Source organism: Pinus tabuliformis, chromosome 6, assembly GCF_031772625.1.
Source record: "Pinus tabuliformis cultivar Carrire ecotype Pingquan chromosome 6, CPIR1, whole genome shotgun sequence".
In the NCBI taxonomy this organism is placed as follows: Eukaryota; Viridiplantae; Streptophyta; class Pinopsida; order Pinales; family Pinaceae; genus Pinus; species Pinus tabuliformis.
In genome coordinates this window covers 1,397,774,723-1,397,789,773 of record NC_142292.1, presented here as the reverse complement: position 1 = coordinate 1,397,789,773, position 15,051 = coordinate 1,397,774,723, and the positions used below count along the sequence as shown (strand labels likewise).

Genomic DNA, 15,051 nt, shown 5'->3' with positions numbered 1-15,051 from the left:
TATTAAACTTCTGTATTCAGTTTGTCTATATGGATTGCCGATGGTGATTGTGTTGATAGTCTCAAAGTAACAATAAAGTAGATTATAACATTTCTTAATAATTTTGTGAATTTGTTGCGAAATAATAATGTGAATGGTTTCGAGTTATATGAAGAAAGTGAATAAAGTAATTCTTTCCTACTACTTAAAAAAGTGAATAAAGTAATTCTTTCCTATTACTTGAAGAAAGCGAATAAAAGAACAAAGTACACCATCTTTAACATAGATTTGTTACCATTGTTTCACACATTGTTAGCATAGATTTGTTAAATTTATTAATTTTTGTGTCTAAAGGTTAGATTTCAAGATGGTTAATGTTATGATTTGCATTGTAATTATTTCTTTTACTAATCGTATTTTACATTTTAATAATTTCTTAGTAATGTGAGAATGTAAGTTGGGTTTGTTATTTTTACAAATAGATATGGGTAAAGACCTGAAAAGAAACAAAATATTGGTCATATATATATATATGGAATATACTTTTAAAAATAAATAGGTATCTGGATAGACCAATCGTTGCACATGGAAACTTGTGGGCTGATGTATCATACAACTCAAACTCTGCCGCAATTCAGAGTTTGTAGATTATCAGGTATTATAAGAAATACGGGTGGAACTGTGGATATATAAAACCCTAATCAAATACCAAACACGCAGGCAAGCTAAGCAATCTCATTTTGCTTTGTCACCACGCGTTCAGCGAACTAGGCCGGCAAGGGCGCCAACCATCCCAGCATTAATGTACGTCGTTGGCTCCAGCTGTTTGTAAGAAGATATCGCGTCAGTGAACTGATCATTTGAATCAGGTCCTCCCACAACAGCGCCCACGTGAACGTTTGGATTCTCTAAATTGGCGTTGTACCAGTTACTCATTCCTTCGTTGCACGATATTTTCTGAGGCTTTACATGAATGGATGGAAGGGAAGCACCTCGATGATGAAGATGCCGGGGAAATTTCGGTCCAAAGCCCGCCATATAGGAAATCTTCAATGGGTTGTTGCCCAGTATATAGTCCACCTGCTCAAGCCCATATATTCAAACCATTTGTCAGATCTTGAAAGCTGGTTTTATGATTATATTTGATATCATGGAGCTCCGGCAGCATCCTTATGTGGATTGTAGATTCCAAGATTGAATTCAGAAATCTAATCTATTTACCTGTGTTTTTGCAAAGCTTTTAATATCTGAAGGTGAAACTGGAACACTGCCACACTGTATTGAAGAAATCCTTGCGTCTGCAAGTATGTCAGAGTATACCAGCAGTGCTTGTGAAGCGATAGTCACGTACTGTAAGTTGCTACTGTCTCTTACAAACAAAAGCCCACCTGCAAATTTCAGGTTATTATTTTGCAAGGAAGGCCAAGGCAGAAAGATCTAAGGAAGGATACAATTTCAACTCTTCTAATTCCTCTAACTTGCAAAGCATTCAAGTGTTCGAAGCTGGTTTTTCTTTAAAAATATTTTATTGGTTTGTGTGGTTAAACCTGGAGTCGTTCGAAGCTGCACTGTGCTACTTTTGGGCAGTAAGGCGCACACGTAAGAATCTGCATCTGTTTTAAATTTCTGCAACGACTTCTCTCCAGATACATATTCCTGTGCATCAAATCGGTCTGTTATATGAGCTAAGATATATACTTACAAATTATGGGTGAAAGAGGCTAGTTTGACAAGCAGTAAGTGTTGTTAGCTATTTATGTAATTGAATTTGTTAAAGTTGAGCATTTCATTACATCTAGCAATTTAATTTTTTTATTAAATGCATTTAGTTCACCCGAGATTTAAATTAGTTGATTTATATGGATGTTTGTGTTATCAAATTTAAAATTCAAATTTTAGGAAAGTGATTGAAAATCATTGCTAATTGGACTATATTAGTTAATTTTAAACATACATAAAATGTGATTAATCCGAAAAATATACTTACTAGATTATTATCACAAAAATCCAAAATTTTTGTATTAAAAAAATATAAAAAAACCAAAATTATATTAAAATACCATTTTATTAGTATTTAGTATCAGTAAAAAAAATCCTGAATTGAATTAAAGTATCAGTTTATTAGTATTTATTGTATACGAACTGGTTACCTCGGCTAAGAGTATCTGGGCACCTGCAAATTTGTTATCCCAACTAAATTCATTGACTGCGGAACTCGATCCTTGGTTATCCAACACAAATTGCAAATAAGTTCGATCGCGTGTTGCCTTATGAAGCCAAGTAGCAGCCCACAGCAGTTCGTCCTGCTCAGCATTACAAAAATTATGAATATGATAATAAGTGCAGTGCGTTCAACTAACACTCAAACCTTTTTGTATTTTTTATGCCTCCAATTTTGTTTACAGCATGAATAAAATTGGTTTATAATTGTATGCAGGAGTACATACTTGGAAACCGGAATAGGAACAGTAGTAAGGGCAAGATGCTTGATAAGACCCACGGTATTTGTTTGCAAGTTCGAAGAGCTGCAGAAACAAGGCAACAGAAAATTAACGTATATATATACAAGTTAACTCAAAATCTTTAAACTTAATTCAATATCATATTTTTAAAATATTTTGAAATTTAAAAGATAAGAGTTAGATGTAAAACAAATAAGTTAGATTAAACAATTAAGTTTAGAGGTTTGAGTCAGATTTTAAAATATTTTCAAAATCTTAAAACTTAATTCAATATCATATTTTAAAAAAAAATAGAAAGTTCAAAGCAAATGAAATTTGCATTCAACTTTTGAAATCTAAAATAACAAAATTTTAGAATATTTCCAAAATATACAATTCAGATAGATATTTCATAGTCGCCGAAATTTGTACTTACAACTTTTGAATGCTCAAGTAATAATTTTGAGTAAGAAGGATTAATCTTCCTGAGAGCAATGGCTGCAGAGGACAGAGCTGCGGAGGCATCGGCAGCAGCCTCGGTGCCAGGAGAAGATGGGTTGACCTGTTTCAATGTTCGAGGAGTATCCATGTCTTCTGGCCTCTCCCAACATTGATGATCGGTGTCCCCATTGCCCACCTCAGTCCACAGCGTCATAGGAGATGAATGAGCCTTCACTATGAAATCCGTTCCCCAGCGAATTGCTTGGAGAGTGTTATTTAGCTGGTTTGCCCGACCTAACTCGTCTTCATAATGAGAAGCTGCCCAAGAAAGCAATGTCACTGTGAACGACATGGGCCATTCAAATTTTACGTTGTCTCCCGCATCGTAGTAACCCCCCGTCAGGTCCACCTGAAAGCAAAATCGTCGAAAGATCAGCCCGGAGAAAATAGCAATGCGTAATAGAAGTGAGTGTTTTTTTATGTGAATTACAGATTTTAATAATATTTTTGAATCTGACGATTAATAAAGAAATCAATCGAAAACCATCCAGAAATATAAAACCATTGAATTGCACTATTTATTTTGGATTGCGGCCATTACACCAGCCAGACGACCATCAGAAAGAGCAGAGTCTCCCCTCCATTTCACTCGTTGATTCCTAGGAAGTTTTCCAGAGCGCTGCCCTTCGAAGAAGAGGATGGCCTTTGACAGTGCGTCATCGTAATCGATTTCTCCTGCCTTTTCCGGTGCAGCATTGATAAAATTTACTAATGTGAAACCGACACAAGCAAACAGTGCAATAGCCAGAGAAAGCTTCGACATTATCTCTATTGATTACAGTTCTGCGCCACTGTCGCTATAGTTTTCCCTTGCTACTGCTCCTATTCTGCTGCACTGTGTTTTTACAGCATATGGTTTTGTTATAAATCATCCTTAATTTATATAGGTGACTATACCGACAAATAGCTAAACTGAGAGGGCCGTCGAGTACTGAAGAGGAATAATCGGATCAGGATTCGAAGAATGGCGCGATCCTCTCGTGATGAATCATGAACACGAAAAACGGCGGAAGACATGTGGACAACTGTATCAGCAAATACCAAACCCATAACGTGGCAATTTGAACGGGCACAAACCTTTGAATCGTTATTAGTTTGAATTTTAGGGTTATTTTATGGTTCACAATGGATATGTTTTCTAGTATAATGCTATTTAAAAAATTAAATAAACAATGTTCGTTGTACCCTTTACCTAATCCTTTACGATTCCAGCGCCCACGTGAATGTTTGGATTCGGTAAATTGGCGTTGTACAATTCTTCTCAGGCTTTACATGAATAGATGGAAGGGACGCACCTCGACGATAAGACGTTCGGGAAATATTCAATGTAGTTTTTGTTGACAGAGTCGATTTCCGAGAAAGTTGGCTTGAACATGCTAACATTGGCATTTGCCAAAAAAGCTTACCAAATTTTATGGAAATTGTTTATTCTATTGCTTCTGGTTTGAATATCACTAAAGGAAATTCTCATTAGAGTCTTCTCTAAGGATGTTGTCAAGAGTGTCACTTGGTTCCTCCAAATTTTGCCGAGAAACCTAGTCTTCAGAGATCAAAAATGGCAACCAAGTCTTCCTTCAACCAATCTTCAAGGTATCTTCAAGAGAAACCTAGTCTCTAGAGATCAAAAATGGCAACCAAGTCTCCCTTCAACCAATCTTCAAGGTATCTTCAAGAGTCCTTCCTAGTCTCTAGAGATCAAAAATGGCAACCAAGTCTTCCTTCAACCAATCTTCAAGGTATCTTCAAGAGTCCTTCAAAAGGTAGAATTCAATACTCCAATACTCTCTTCGCCCTTCAGGTATGCTGCTTCAAAATTGATGCAAATGTGTACAATACGTCTTCAAGCGTGTGTTATTCACCTCAACGAGATCTTTATAAACTGCTTCAAAAGGTTCTTCAAGCATGCTTTTGATTTCACTTTAAATGACCCTTCAAATGTTTCTCCAAAGGATTCCCAAAACCCTGTTGCCAAGACTATGAAGGAGTTTGTTACTCATTTAATTAAGGTGTGCTTCAGATTGTAGATGAATATTATAAAAATGTTTTTGCCTCTCAAAGTTCAAGATCTGCTACACTTGTTCCTCAAAAAATCCTCATAGGAATGATGTCAAAACAAACCCTAGAAGGACCTACGAATGCTTTACTAGTGCAACGAAAAACCTGGGATCAATCAAGCGATGTATACTTCGTCGTCCTACATAGGTGACTCGTTTTGTCTCTTTGTAAAATTGGATTATTTTCCATGATGTTTTCCTCCTTAGAAAAACCTCATATTATACCTCTCGGCCAAGGTCTTTCCTCAGGGACCAAAATTTCAGAAACCTATAATGTTTTCACTGTGACATGTCTGAATTCTAATAGTGAAGAGGATCTGAGTTTAGTTCTTCCCGGTGATAAATGAATTGCTACAGGGAAATACCTCCTCAGATCCACTAAATAAGGGGATTATAAGCAGTGTGAGAAAATCGAAACAAATAGAAAACATGTAGGAGGTTCACTCATGCTACTCGTTCTAGAAAAGGAATGTTAAAGTACTTACCTAGATTACGTTTCTTTTTCTCCTAGTACTCTAGCATGATTAAATTGAAATGTGGAAGATATGAAAAGGTTGGATGTACTTAGCTCTACATAATATCATTCACCTCAATCGGTTTCCCATTCCATCTGGGAACATAAGTTTTCCCATTTCTGCTCACGCCTTGAATCAAAATTTTGTAGTCCTTCCTGCCTCCAGATAAAAAGAGACAATTTTTAGCAACTATGATTCTCCTCCAACTTATGCCTATGCTTAAATTTGATATGTGTGCATGAGGGGGTGATAAATTGTTTGAAGTGATAAGAATAACTAATGTAATCACTCCAATGATTGATATATTAACCTTGGAGTTCGCAAAGTTTGTGTCATTTGGATGGAAAGATGTTTACTATTTTGTAGCATAAGGGGATTTTCTTGCATATATAGTGTGGTCAAGATGGTGAAGACATTAATGAATGTTGCTCTAAAATTTTTGTGTAATATTGTGCTCCTCATTCCACCTTTAACATCATTCAATTACCTTATGGTTCCCATCGAATGCTACTATGCACTGCTAATCATTTTTTCTTGGATAATTGTGGCTTGGAGTCTAACGTCTCTCATTCATTTTCTAGCATCTGCTATTTATTTGGTTTGGAACTAGTGATACTATCATGCCCTGTCACAAGTCTAAACATACATGTAACTTCATTATATAGTGCCTCATTCAAAATGTAGAATTATGAGCTCAATACAAATCAAAGGAGTTCTTCATTGTAGCAATCCGGTTTCATCCTTCATCATTATGGTAACACCATTGTAATCTATTCCTTCAAGTGTATATTATATATTCAGGTGGTTAAGAAAGAATAGATGTATAGTGTATGAGCGAACTACTTCATTCTCTTGATACCCTGCATGTTATTAGCATTTGGAGTATCATGCCAGGTGGCAAAGTATGCACCCATTACTTTTCAATCTTCTTGTAATCCCTGTTTTACGTTGGACATAATGATATGCAGCCAATGGTTCATGGGGGTGGAAATATTGTAGTGTATTTAGTGCGTTCATAGCTAATATTTCAAGCCTGTAGATCCTCTAATACTAGCTAACCAAACTTAGGTTAATTGTAATGCAAAATAAGAGCCAAATTGAGTAACAAATCGAGGTTAGGGGTCTTTGTGCATGACCTATAGAAGCTGATTGTGTGTGAGACATATGAATGAAAGGTTGTGGTTTATGCAGTTTTGCTTCTCATCATTTCATTTGGGAATAACTTTGTTCCATATATAAGAGGTACTCCTCAACCAGTTGGAGAAGTGATTGAAACTAATCATCTAGACTATAGTTGAACCCTTACAACATGGCGTACGTTTCTTGTTTTATTAATAATATGTTTGGTCGTGGTGAGGATGCCAAAGATTGTGAGGTTTGTTCTAGCGGCTGGTGAGGACAATAACGATTTTTATTCACTGAGGAAGAGCATATTAGACTCATATTATTTGGCGAGAGCTATACACAACCACACGACACTAAAAAATGCATTTGTGACTTTTAATGCCATCGTCAATGACATTTTCTCCTTAATGGGTTGTTGTGTTGGTTAGCTGGTGTTGGGGCACAATATGATGAGGACAATCAGGGATGGGGTTCATTGGTGTGAAGGATGTCGTGATGTCATGTGCCATGAGATCCTTTTTCTCTGCTTATCTACTAGTGCGGGTTGTTGGCTTACATTGTGGTGGCCATGGTTGGGGTTTTGTGATTGTTTTCTTTCTTATCATATCTCCTCTGGATTATTCCATGGTGGCTCTATTGGTGGCCTTGTTCCATTTTATCCATGGTTATATGTTGGGATTTCAACCTGTTTTGTAATGGTTTGATGCATATCTTTGGGAGTTTGAGAGATGCACCCGTTTCTAAGGGTTCTTCTATCTAGGCCTACGTGCCTAGTTTGCTAGATTGACAAGTGGTTTCCTGTAGTTTGGGAATTTGATAGACACAACCTTTTTTAACGGCTCCTTTATGCCTCTTAAATGTCAAGTTTTCTCGATTGATGAGTGACTACCCATTGTTTGGGTTATATCTAATGTTTCCCTACGAGGTTTCTTTGAGGGTTCGGCCCCGTAACCTTTTATCAGTCATATGTACGTTGGGGGTTATTCTGGCACATATGCTATATGCATGATTATGTACATATATTTTTATTTTTATCTACTAAACTAGGAATTATTTGATTAGAATGATGTGTTGAGAAGGGGAATTTAGTGAAAGTATTTTGGGAGGTGTTTATCAATGTTTACTGAAATTAGGCTTATTCTTTAGTGTCCCACAAACACATGTGCCATAGGATGTTTAAGTGGAAACTCAATGGCATGAGCCCATATTCATCTATTACATGATGTGTGTTAGAAATCCCCATCCAAGTGTCTCATATGATGTTCCTACGCATGAAGTGTGTTTCAATCTATCACATAATGTGTCTGCTTCTATCATAATCTTGATTAGACACATTATATGTGCACCCCAAACTATATATCCATCCATAAGGGAAGCCCATAGCATGCCACATGCCCAAGGTAAACCAATTTATATGCGCTAACCAAAATTGACCAAAATTGACAATCCCATAAACTTTTTCCATTATATTAGAGTACCAAAATAAGCAAGCAACATAGGGAAATGCATGTTGACTATAGAAATATCTGGATGCAAAGCTTGACACAATATGTTTCCACATAAATTCTTCTACAAATATTCTGAATTTGAAGTGAGCATTCAAAAAAATGTTTCCATGTCAAAAAATGTTTCCATGTGATCAGACTGAGGTCATGTTTTTCATGCATACACAATATATCCTTGGTCATATTCCAAATTCTCAAAAATTCCAAGTTATTTTCGTCATTAGCTCCAATTGACTTAATAAGCTTTGGAAATGGGACACATGTTAAATCTAGAATTTCACATGTTACGTTGTTGATTAGTCGGCATGCAACTAGGATAGATTAAGTAATTTGATAAGGAGTATGATTAAGTAAAAATTATGAAAGTTACATTGAACAAATATTGATAATGTTTGGCACAAGAAATGCAAGTTTCAACAAGATAGGAAGCAACACAAGTTCCAACAAGCTAGGAATTCACTTAGTAGGAATGACACATAGATGAGAAGTAGTTTTAAGGTAGAATGGTCAAGGCTTCTTCTCAAATAGGACAATTACATTTCAAAAAAAAATTATGGATCAATTCCATACAATTCCCTTAACTCGAATCAGCCTTAGAGTGGTCAAGGCTTCTTCCCAAATGGGACAATTACATTCAATATATTTTTTTTTATGGATCAAGTCCATATAATTCCCTTAACTGGAATGAGCCTTTTCCATATGTTGGGATGTCATATGAATCCATGTGAAGCAAGATGGAATCAAAGTTCATTGAAAAAAATAATGTTATGAACACTCCCACATACCAATGATCAGGTGCTCAAAATTAGCTTCAAAAATCGAAGTGTCAAAATATTGATAGACTTAGCTTTATATAGAGATCTTGTCATTCTTAATCGAACAGTGTGAATGAAACTCAAATCCGAGCTCATATGCAGAACTTAGAGCAAGTCAAATTTCAGGTTTGACTTCCTCACATGGCAAGATTGGATGGAGTGGTAGGTTTCATTAGTGAATCAGGAACTTCCAAGTGGTAGGTCGCCATTGGTCCCTGCATTTTGGAAATCGCACATCAATGAAGGAAGGTTTTAAATTATCGGCCTTGAGTAGGGAAGGGTTGTGCTGCGATGGATTGCAGATCACAATCACACTTCATAAAAGATAGGAGGTAAGGCATTAAGGGATCAGACCCGGAGTTGTGATGCGATGGATCAAAGACCGCAATAGAACTTCGCAGGAAACCAGAGTCTTGCTTTATGATTTCCCATCAGTTCTCTGTCGATCGTGAAATGTGATAGGTTCCTTGGATGCAATACGACTATAGGCTGCAGTTTAATGGTCCGTCGTATCGCAATCACACATTGCCCACCTTGTTCATAGACCATAAGCCCACAAGACTCTGTGGATTGTGATTTGTGATGGATAGTCGGTGTCGATAGATTATGGCCTGCTAAATGGAAAAAGTATCACTTGATTAGCGGATATTTTGAGTGAAATTGTGGATTTCTATTGGATGTGGAGCAATGTGTGGAGCGAATAATGGGAAAATAAGGGGAAGTCATAATTTCTTCATTTTTTCACCAAATTGTTTCCAAAAAGAGGCTAGAAAGCCATTTTTGAGTATTTTGAACTCATTGGAGTGGCTTTCAAAAGCATTTGAGCATTGTAAGCACATATTTTTACACTTTTGAGCATAATAGGGAGGCCCAAGCCATTGGAAGTTGGACCAAGGGGACGTAGCCCAGGAGGGGTGAACTCCTTTATCATGTGTTTGTTTTAATGTGTTTTTGATGATGTTCTATACATGTTTATGCCGATGTTCAGTTTATGGTTTATGTTAAATTGCTCATAAAATTAACATAGAAACTCTTCATTTCACTTGCAGAAATTGATAAATCCTTAAGCACAATGAAATTATTTTTTAATAATATGAGGAAGATCATAGCACTGCAAACTACTATTCTAAATCAGTTCAAATTTGGTATCAGAGCACTAGGTTTGCTTTGTGAAAGAAGGATTTAATTTTTTTCAATTTTATGTCATGCTTACAAGGTTAAAACTCAAAAGAGGTGAAGGAAAGTTGGTTGGAAGCTCTGAAGTTGGGTCAAGTGGAAGGAGAGAAAGGTTGCCACAATCTCCAACACTATTTCAGCCTCAAGTTGCAGTTGAGACTCCAAATATCATTCTCATGAAGGAGAACCTACAAACATGACAGAAGATGAGAAGACCTTTAGAAAGTATTTCTTTAATATTACATAGATGGTGAAGGTCCTATATGAAGATAGGAATAGCAGGTTGCATGGAGAAGGTTCCAAACCTCCCAAAGGAGGAGGCTCTTCAGGAGGAGGTAATGGAAAAGGAGGTAATGGGAATGGAGACAAACCTCCACCCTCTCTGCCATCTTCTTCATCTTCTTCCTCACAACCATCTTCACCCTCTTCCACTAACACAACCCTTAATAATACTCATCATCATTCTTCAAAAGGAACTAGTAAATCACCTTTTTCAAAACTTGATGTTAAATTGGAGTTGCCCATGTATAATGGTGAAGTGAATGCAGAGAAGCTTGATAATTGGATTCGTTAGTTGGAGGTTTATTCAAGGATTCAAAACCTTCAAGAGGACGACATAAAGATTTAGTTATATTCCTTGAGAATGGAGGGTGCAACACTAGTATGGTGGGAATTAAAACCCCAAGAGGAGATTAAAAAACACGGTAAGATCTCAATTTCTTGGAATGATTCCATTGTTGCAATTAAAATAAAATTCTACCCTGTCTCTTATATGCATAAACCCATCATGAATTGGTAGAACTTAAGACAGCTTAAAGGTCAAAATGTGTAAGATTACACCCAATAATTTAAAAAAATGTCTCTAATGTTAGGTGTAGATTTGCAATAATAGGAGACATTGCTGAATTACATAGGGGGCATACATAGTTACCTTAGGCAGACTATCTTAATGTTTAATCCCAATAATCTAGATTATGTGTGTGTGCAAGCCACTCATCTTGAGGTAAGAGGCAAAAATATCTCAGAAGAAGGTAGTAAAAATCTATTTAAGGGTAAAGAGAAAGAAAAGGGTTTCAAGGGAAAGAAAAATGCATCCATTAAAAGGGAAGGAGATAAAGAAATCTATAAACAATGTTCCTAAGAGGATCATGATGAAGCTCACTATTGGAAGCTTCATCCCAAAATGAAGCCAAAAAAATTGAACAATAAACGAAAAGAAAAGACATTTGATATCACTCAAGAAGAGGATTTGGGATCCGAATACAGTGATGAAACAAAAATCACAGCCATGGGGTTTCAAGGAAAGGAATCCATTTCCAACACTAGTTCTTCAAACTCACATAATGAAACTCCAAATGAAAAGAGGAGAATAGAAATGTTTCACATAAGGGTGATCTCAAAACATAACAATATTGATACGTCGTTTGATAGAGACTCTCAAGCCAATCTTATCTTAGAAAACATTGTCAAGAGTTTAATCTGGAAACTATCCCATATCATAAACCATATCATCTCGAATGGGTATGTGACAATATGCAATTTCAGGTTACGAGAAAGTGTAAACTGAATTTTTCTATCACTGCAAAATTCATAGTTGAAGTGGAGCTTGACGTTGTGTTGTTAGATATCTGTGGCATCATTCTGGGTAGCCCACACCTTTATGAAAAAAAAACTATCTTGCATCGACATGAGAACAAATATCATTTATTCAAAAATGGAGTAGAATATATTGTGAGATATCACAACAAAAAAAAAACATTTCTCTTGTTAATGTAGGGAAAATGAAAAGACTAGCAAATTTGAGCAAGAATTTTATGCTTCTCATGATCAAACCTGAGAATGATATTGATTATGAAGTGTTTGATGGTTGTAATTCGAATTTGAAAACTGATTTGGTTGACATTGTTAACCAATCTGATGAAATGTTTTGGGAATCAAAGGGATTACTTCCAAAGAGGGGAATCCAACCTAAGTTACGGTTGTAGCAAAAATGTCTTCTTCCTAACATTGGAATGTACAAGATGTTGGTGATGGAAAGCACAAAAATTAGGACACAAATCCATGGTTTGTTGAATAAAAGGATCATTCGGCCTACTCATTTACCGTGTGGTGCACCTCTTGTTTTGGCACCCGAGAAGAATGGTAATAATTTCCTTGAATGGGATTCAAGAAGTGGTTTTCATCAAATTGTAGTTGTTGAAGGAGATATATGTGAAAATTTTACCACTATAACGACTGATTTATTTTACCTACTTATTTTCCAATAAGTTATTTACAAAAAACATTCAATAAATATTAAAATAAATTCTACTGCAGATATCACACCATAATACAGAAACAAACACATGCACAAGAATCAAACACATCAACACAAATGTTTTGGACAATTGTCCCCAGAAGAACCTAGTGCGGGAAAACCAGTGCAGCAAAGGAAGATTTTATTAATCATTTATTCTTCAATTCAACTGTGTGCCAAACTGGCTTACCCAATAGAGATAAATTCTCCAGCACCTCTCTCAGTCTCAGCGTCAGGCTTACTAGCTTTTGTGCAGCTCCCAAACCCTCTGCGTCAGCTCCTACCCCTCTGCATCAGCACTGGGCCTCTATGTGTCACCCACACAGGCCGTCCAGTGACTGTGCAGTCTTGTTGCCTCTACGTCTACTTCTCTAACCTCTTCATTGATCTTATGGTGTTGATCCTGATTCTATGTTCCGTACCTACTACCTCTTGTTGCAATCTAGACCTCTAGTTCGAATTTCTCAACTGACCCCGCTACAGAAATCAAACTGACTAGTCTAGCTCAGTGTCTCTCCATCTGACCCTCAAGTCCCCTTTTATACCTTTCCTGTTGATGAATCAATGGCCAAGATTAAGTCCCTAATCAATGGCTAAGATTAAAATAGACTTGATCCTTATCTTTATTAATACCCATTAATATTTTTATTTCCTTAAGTTTAGACTTAGGAACTCGTTAAAAAATATTAATTATTTTAATAACTCTACATCCGGATGAATTTATCCTAGCTTTTCTGGTGCAACATTGATAAAATTTACTATTGTGGAAGCCAACACAAGCAAACAATGCAATAGCTAGAGAAAGCTTCGACATTATCTCTATTGATTATTGTTTTGCACCACTGTCACTATAGTTTTCCCTTGCTACCGCTCCTATTCTGCTGCACTTTGTTTTTATAGCATAAGGTTTTGTTATAAATCATCCCTAATTTATATAGCTGAATATACCGAAAAATAGATAAATTGATAGTGCTGTCGAGTACTGAAGAGGAATAATCAGATTGGGATTCAAAGAATGGTGTGATTCTCTCGTGATGAATCATGAACATGAAAAACCGCGGAAGACATGTGGACAACTTTATCAGAAAATACCAAATTGATACTGTGGCAATTTGAACGGTAGTGGGAACAAATCTTTGAATCGTTATTAGTTTGAATTTTAGGGTTATTTTATGGTTCACAATAGATATGTTTGTTGTTCTAGTATAATGTTATTTGAATAATTTTTTTTATTAATGACTGTTTTTGTACCCTTTATTTAATCCTTTACCATTTGAGCACCCACGTGAATGCTTGGATTCAGTAAATTTGTGTTGTATCATTTACTAAACCATTGGTTGCACAATATCTTCCTAGGCTCTACATGAATAGATGGAAGGGACACACCTCGACGATAAGATGCTCGGGAAATATTCAATGTGATTTTTGTTGAAAAGGTTGATTTTGGATAAAGTTGGCTTGAACATGCTAACATTGGAATTTTTCAAAAAAACCTTACCAAATTTTATGGAAATTGTTTATTCTATTGCTTTTAGTTTGAATTTCCCTAAACTAAATTCATATTGTGTCTATGAATGGTTCTAGGATTATAATTACAATTTTGCATGAAAACATAATCTGGACAAAGATTGGAAATCCATTGATTGTGTGAATTTGGTAATAGGTTATAGTTATCGGCACTCTTATTGATTATAATAGATGAATATCTATAGTGAAAGGATTGCCTCACGAAGGACAACATTTGTTTTCTAGGAAAGTGTTCCTACTAGAAGTAAAGAATGGATTTTTGCAGGAAAGGAAGGTGTTGTTGTAGAAAATAAATGGGTTTGACAAAAATCTATACCCTTACCATGGACCAACATAACATACTTCATTCAAAAGTAATTCACATGCAAACTTATACAAGACTTTATTTCTTATACCACTTCAAGCTATTGAAAAATTTACAACACCATAGGTTGGTAAAATCAACCTTCTTTTTCTAGAAAATGTTGTAGTAGATGGTACTGAGTGTCCAAATGTACAATGTGTTACCTCTTTTCATGCATGAGTTAGAGCATGTGGGTCACATTTGGGGTGACCTTGTAGGCATTCCCCTATTTCTATAAAATTTTGAAGATAGGGGATAGAGTGTGATGCGAGAGGAAGCAATAGCTTTATCACAAATAAGGGAAGATACAACTGAAATTGTAGAGGCTAAAACCATAACACAAATTACAGAGGAATCTAAAATAGTGTGGGTTGTAACACTAGGGAAAGTGATAGAGTAGCCTAAGAAGGAACAAGGATAATAGTAAGAAGCATATCATGATGGTGACTTCTTTAATAGGTTTCTTCAAAAATTTTCCTCTCAAAGTGTCATCCAAAATTCTGTTCAAAGTTTGCTCTAAGGATGTTATCAAGATTGTCACTTGGTTCCTCCAAATGTTTCACAAAACCTTAGCCTCTAGAGATCAAAAAATGCCAACCAAGTCCTTCTTAAACCAATCTTCAAGGTATCTTGAAGAGTCCTTCAAAGGATAGAATTCAATACTCCAATATTGTCTTCGCCCTTCAAGCTATGTTGCTTCAAAACTGATGCAAATGTGTACAACAAGTATTCAAGCGTGTGTTAGGTCACCTCAAGAAGATATTTATAAATTAA

At 36.0% G+C, this 15,051-nt stretch overlaps 1 protein-coding gene across 1 annotated transcript; it reads right to left on the bottom strand.

Annotated features, from left to right (window-relative positions):
* Positions 1-738: 738 nt before the first annotated feature.
* LOC149263869 (endoglucanase 20-like) lies at positions 739-3,684 on the bottom strand. Its single transcript, XM_089391552.1, has 7 exons — positions 3,463-3,684; positions 2,857-3,270; positions 2,427-2,504; positions 2,130-2,282; positions 1,527-1,635; positions 1,201-1,367; positions 739-1,059 (listed from the first exon to the last, which is right to left on the bottom strand). Exons 1-7 carry the CDS (start codon positions 3,682-3,684, stop codon positions 739-741), a joined length of 1,464 nt encoding a protein of 487 aa, XP_089247678.1.
* Between the last annotated feature and the right edge of the window lie 11,367 nt (positions 3,685-15,051).

Coding starts and splice junctions, on each gene's coding strand:
- LOC149263869 (XM_089391552.1), bottom strand. CDS start 3,684: ATGTCGAAGCTTTCTCTGGCTATTGCACTGTTTGCTTGTGTCGGTTTC. Junction 2,505..2,856: donor TACTTGAGCATTCAAAAGTT/GTAAGTACAAAT, acceptor TTGTTTCTGCAG/CTCTTCGAACTTGCAAACAA. Junction 1,636..2,129: donor CCCAGATACTCTTAGCCGAG/GTAACCAGTTCG, acceptor TTTGATGCACAG/GAATATGTATCTGGAGAGAA.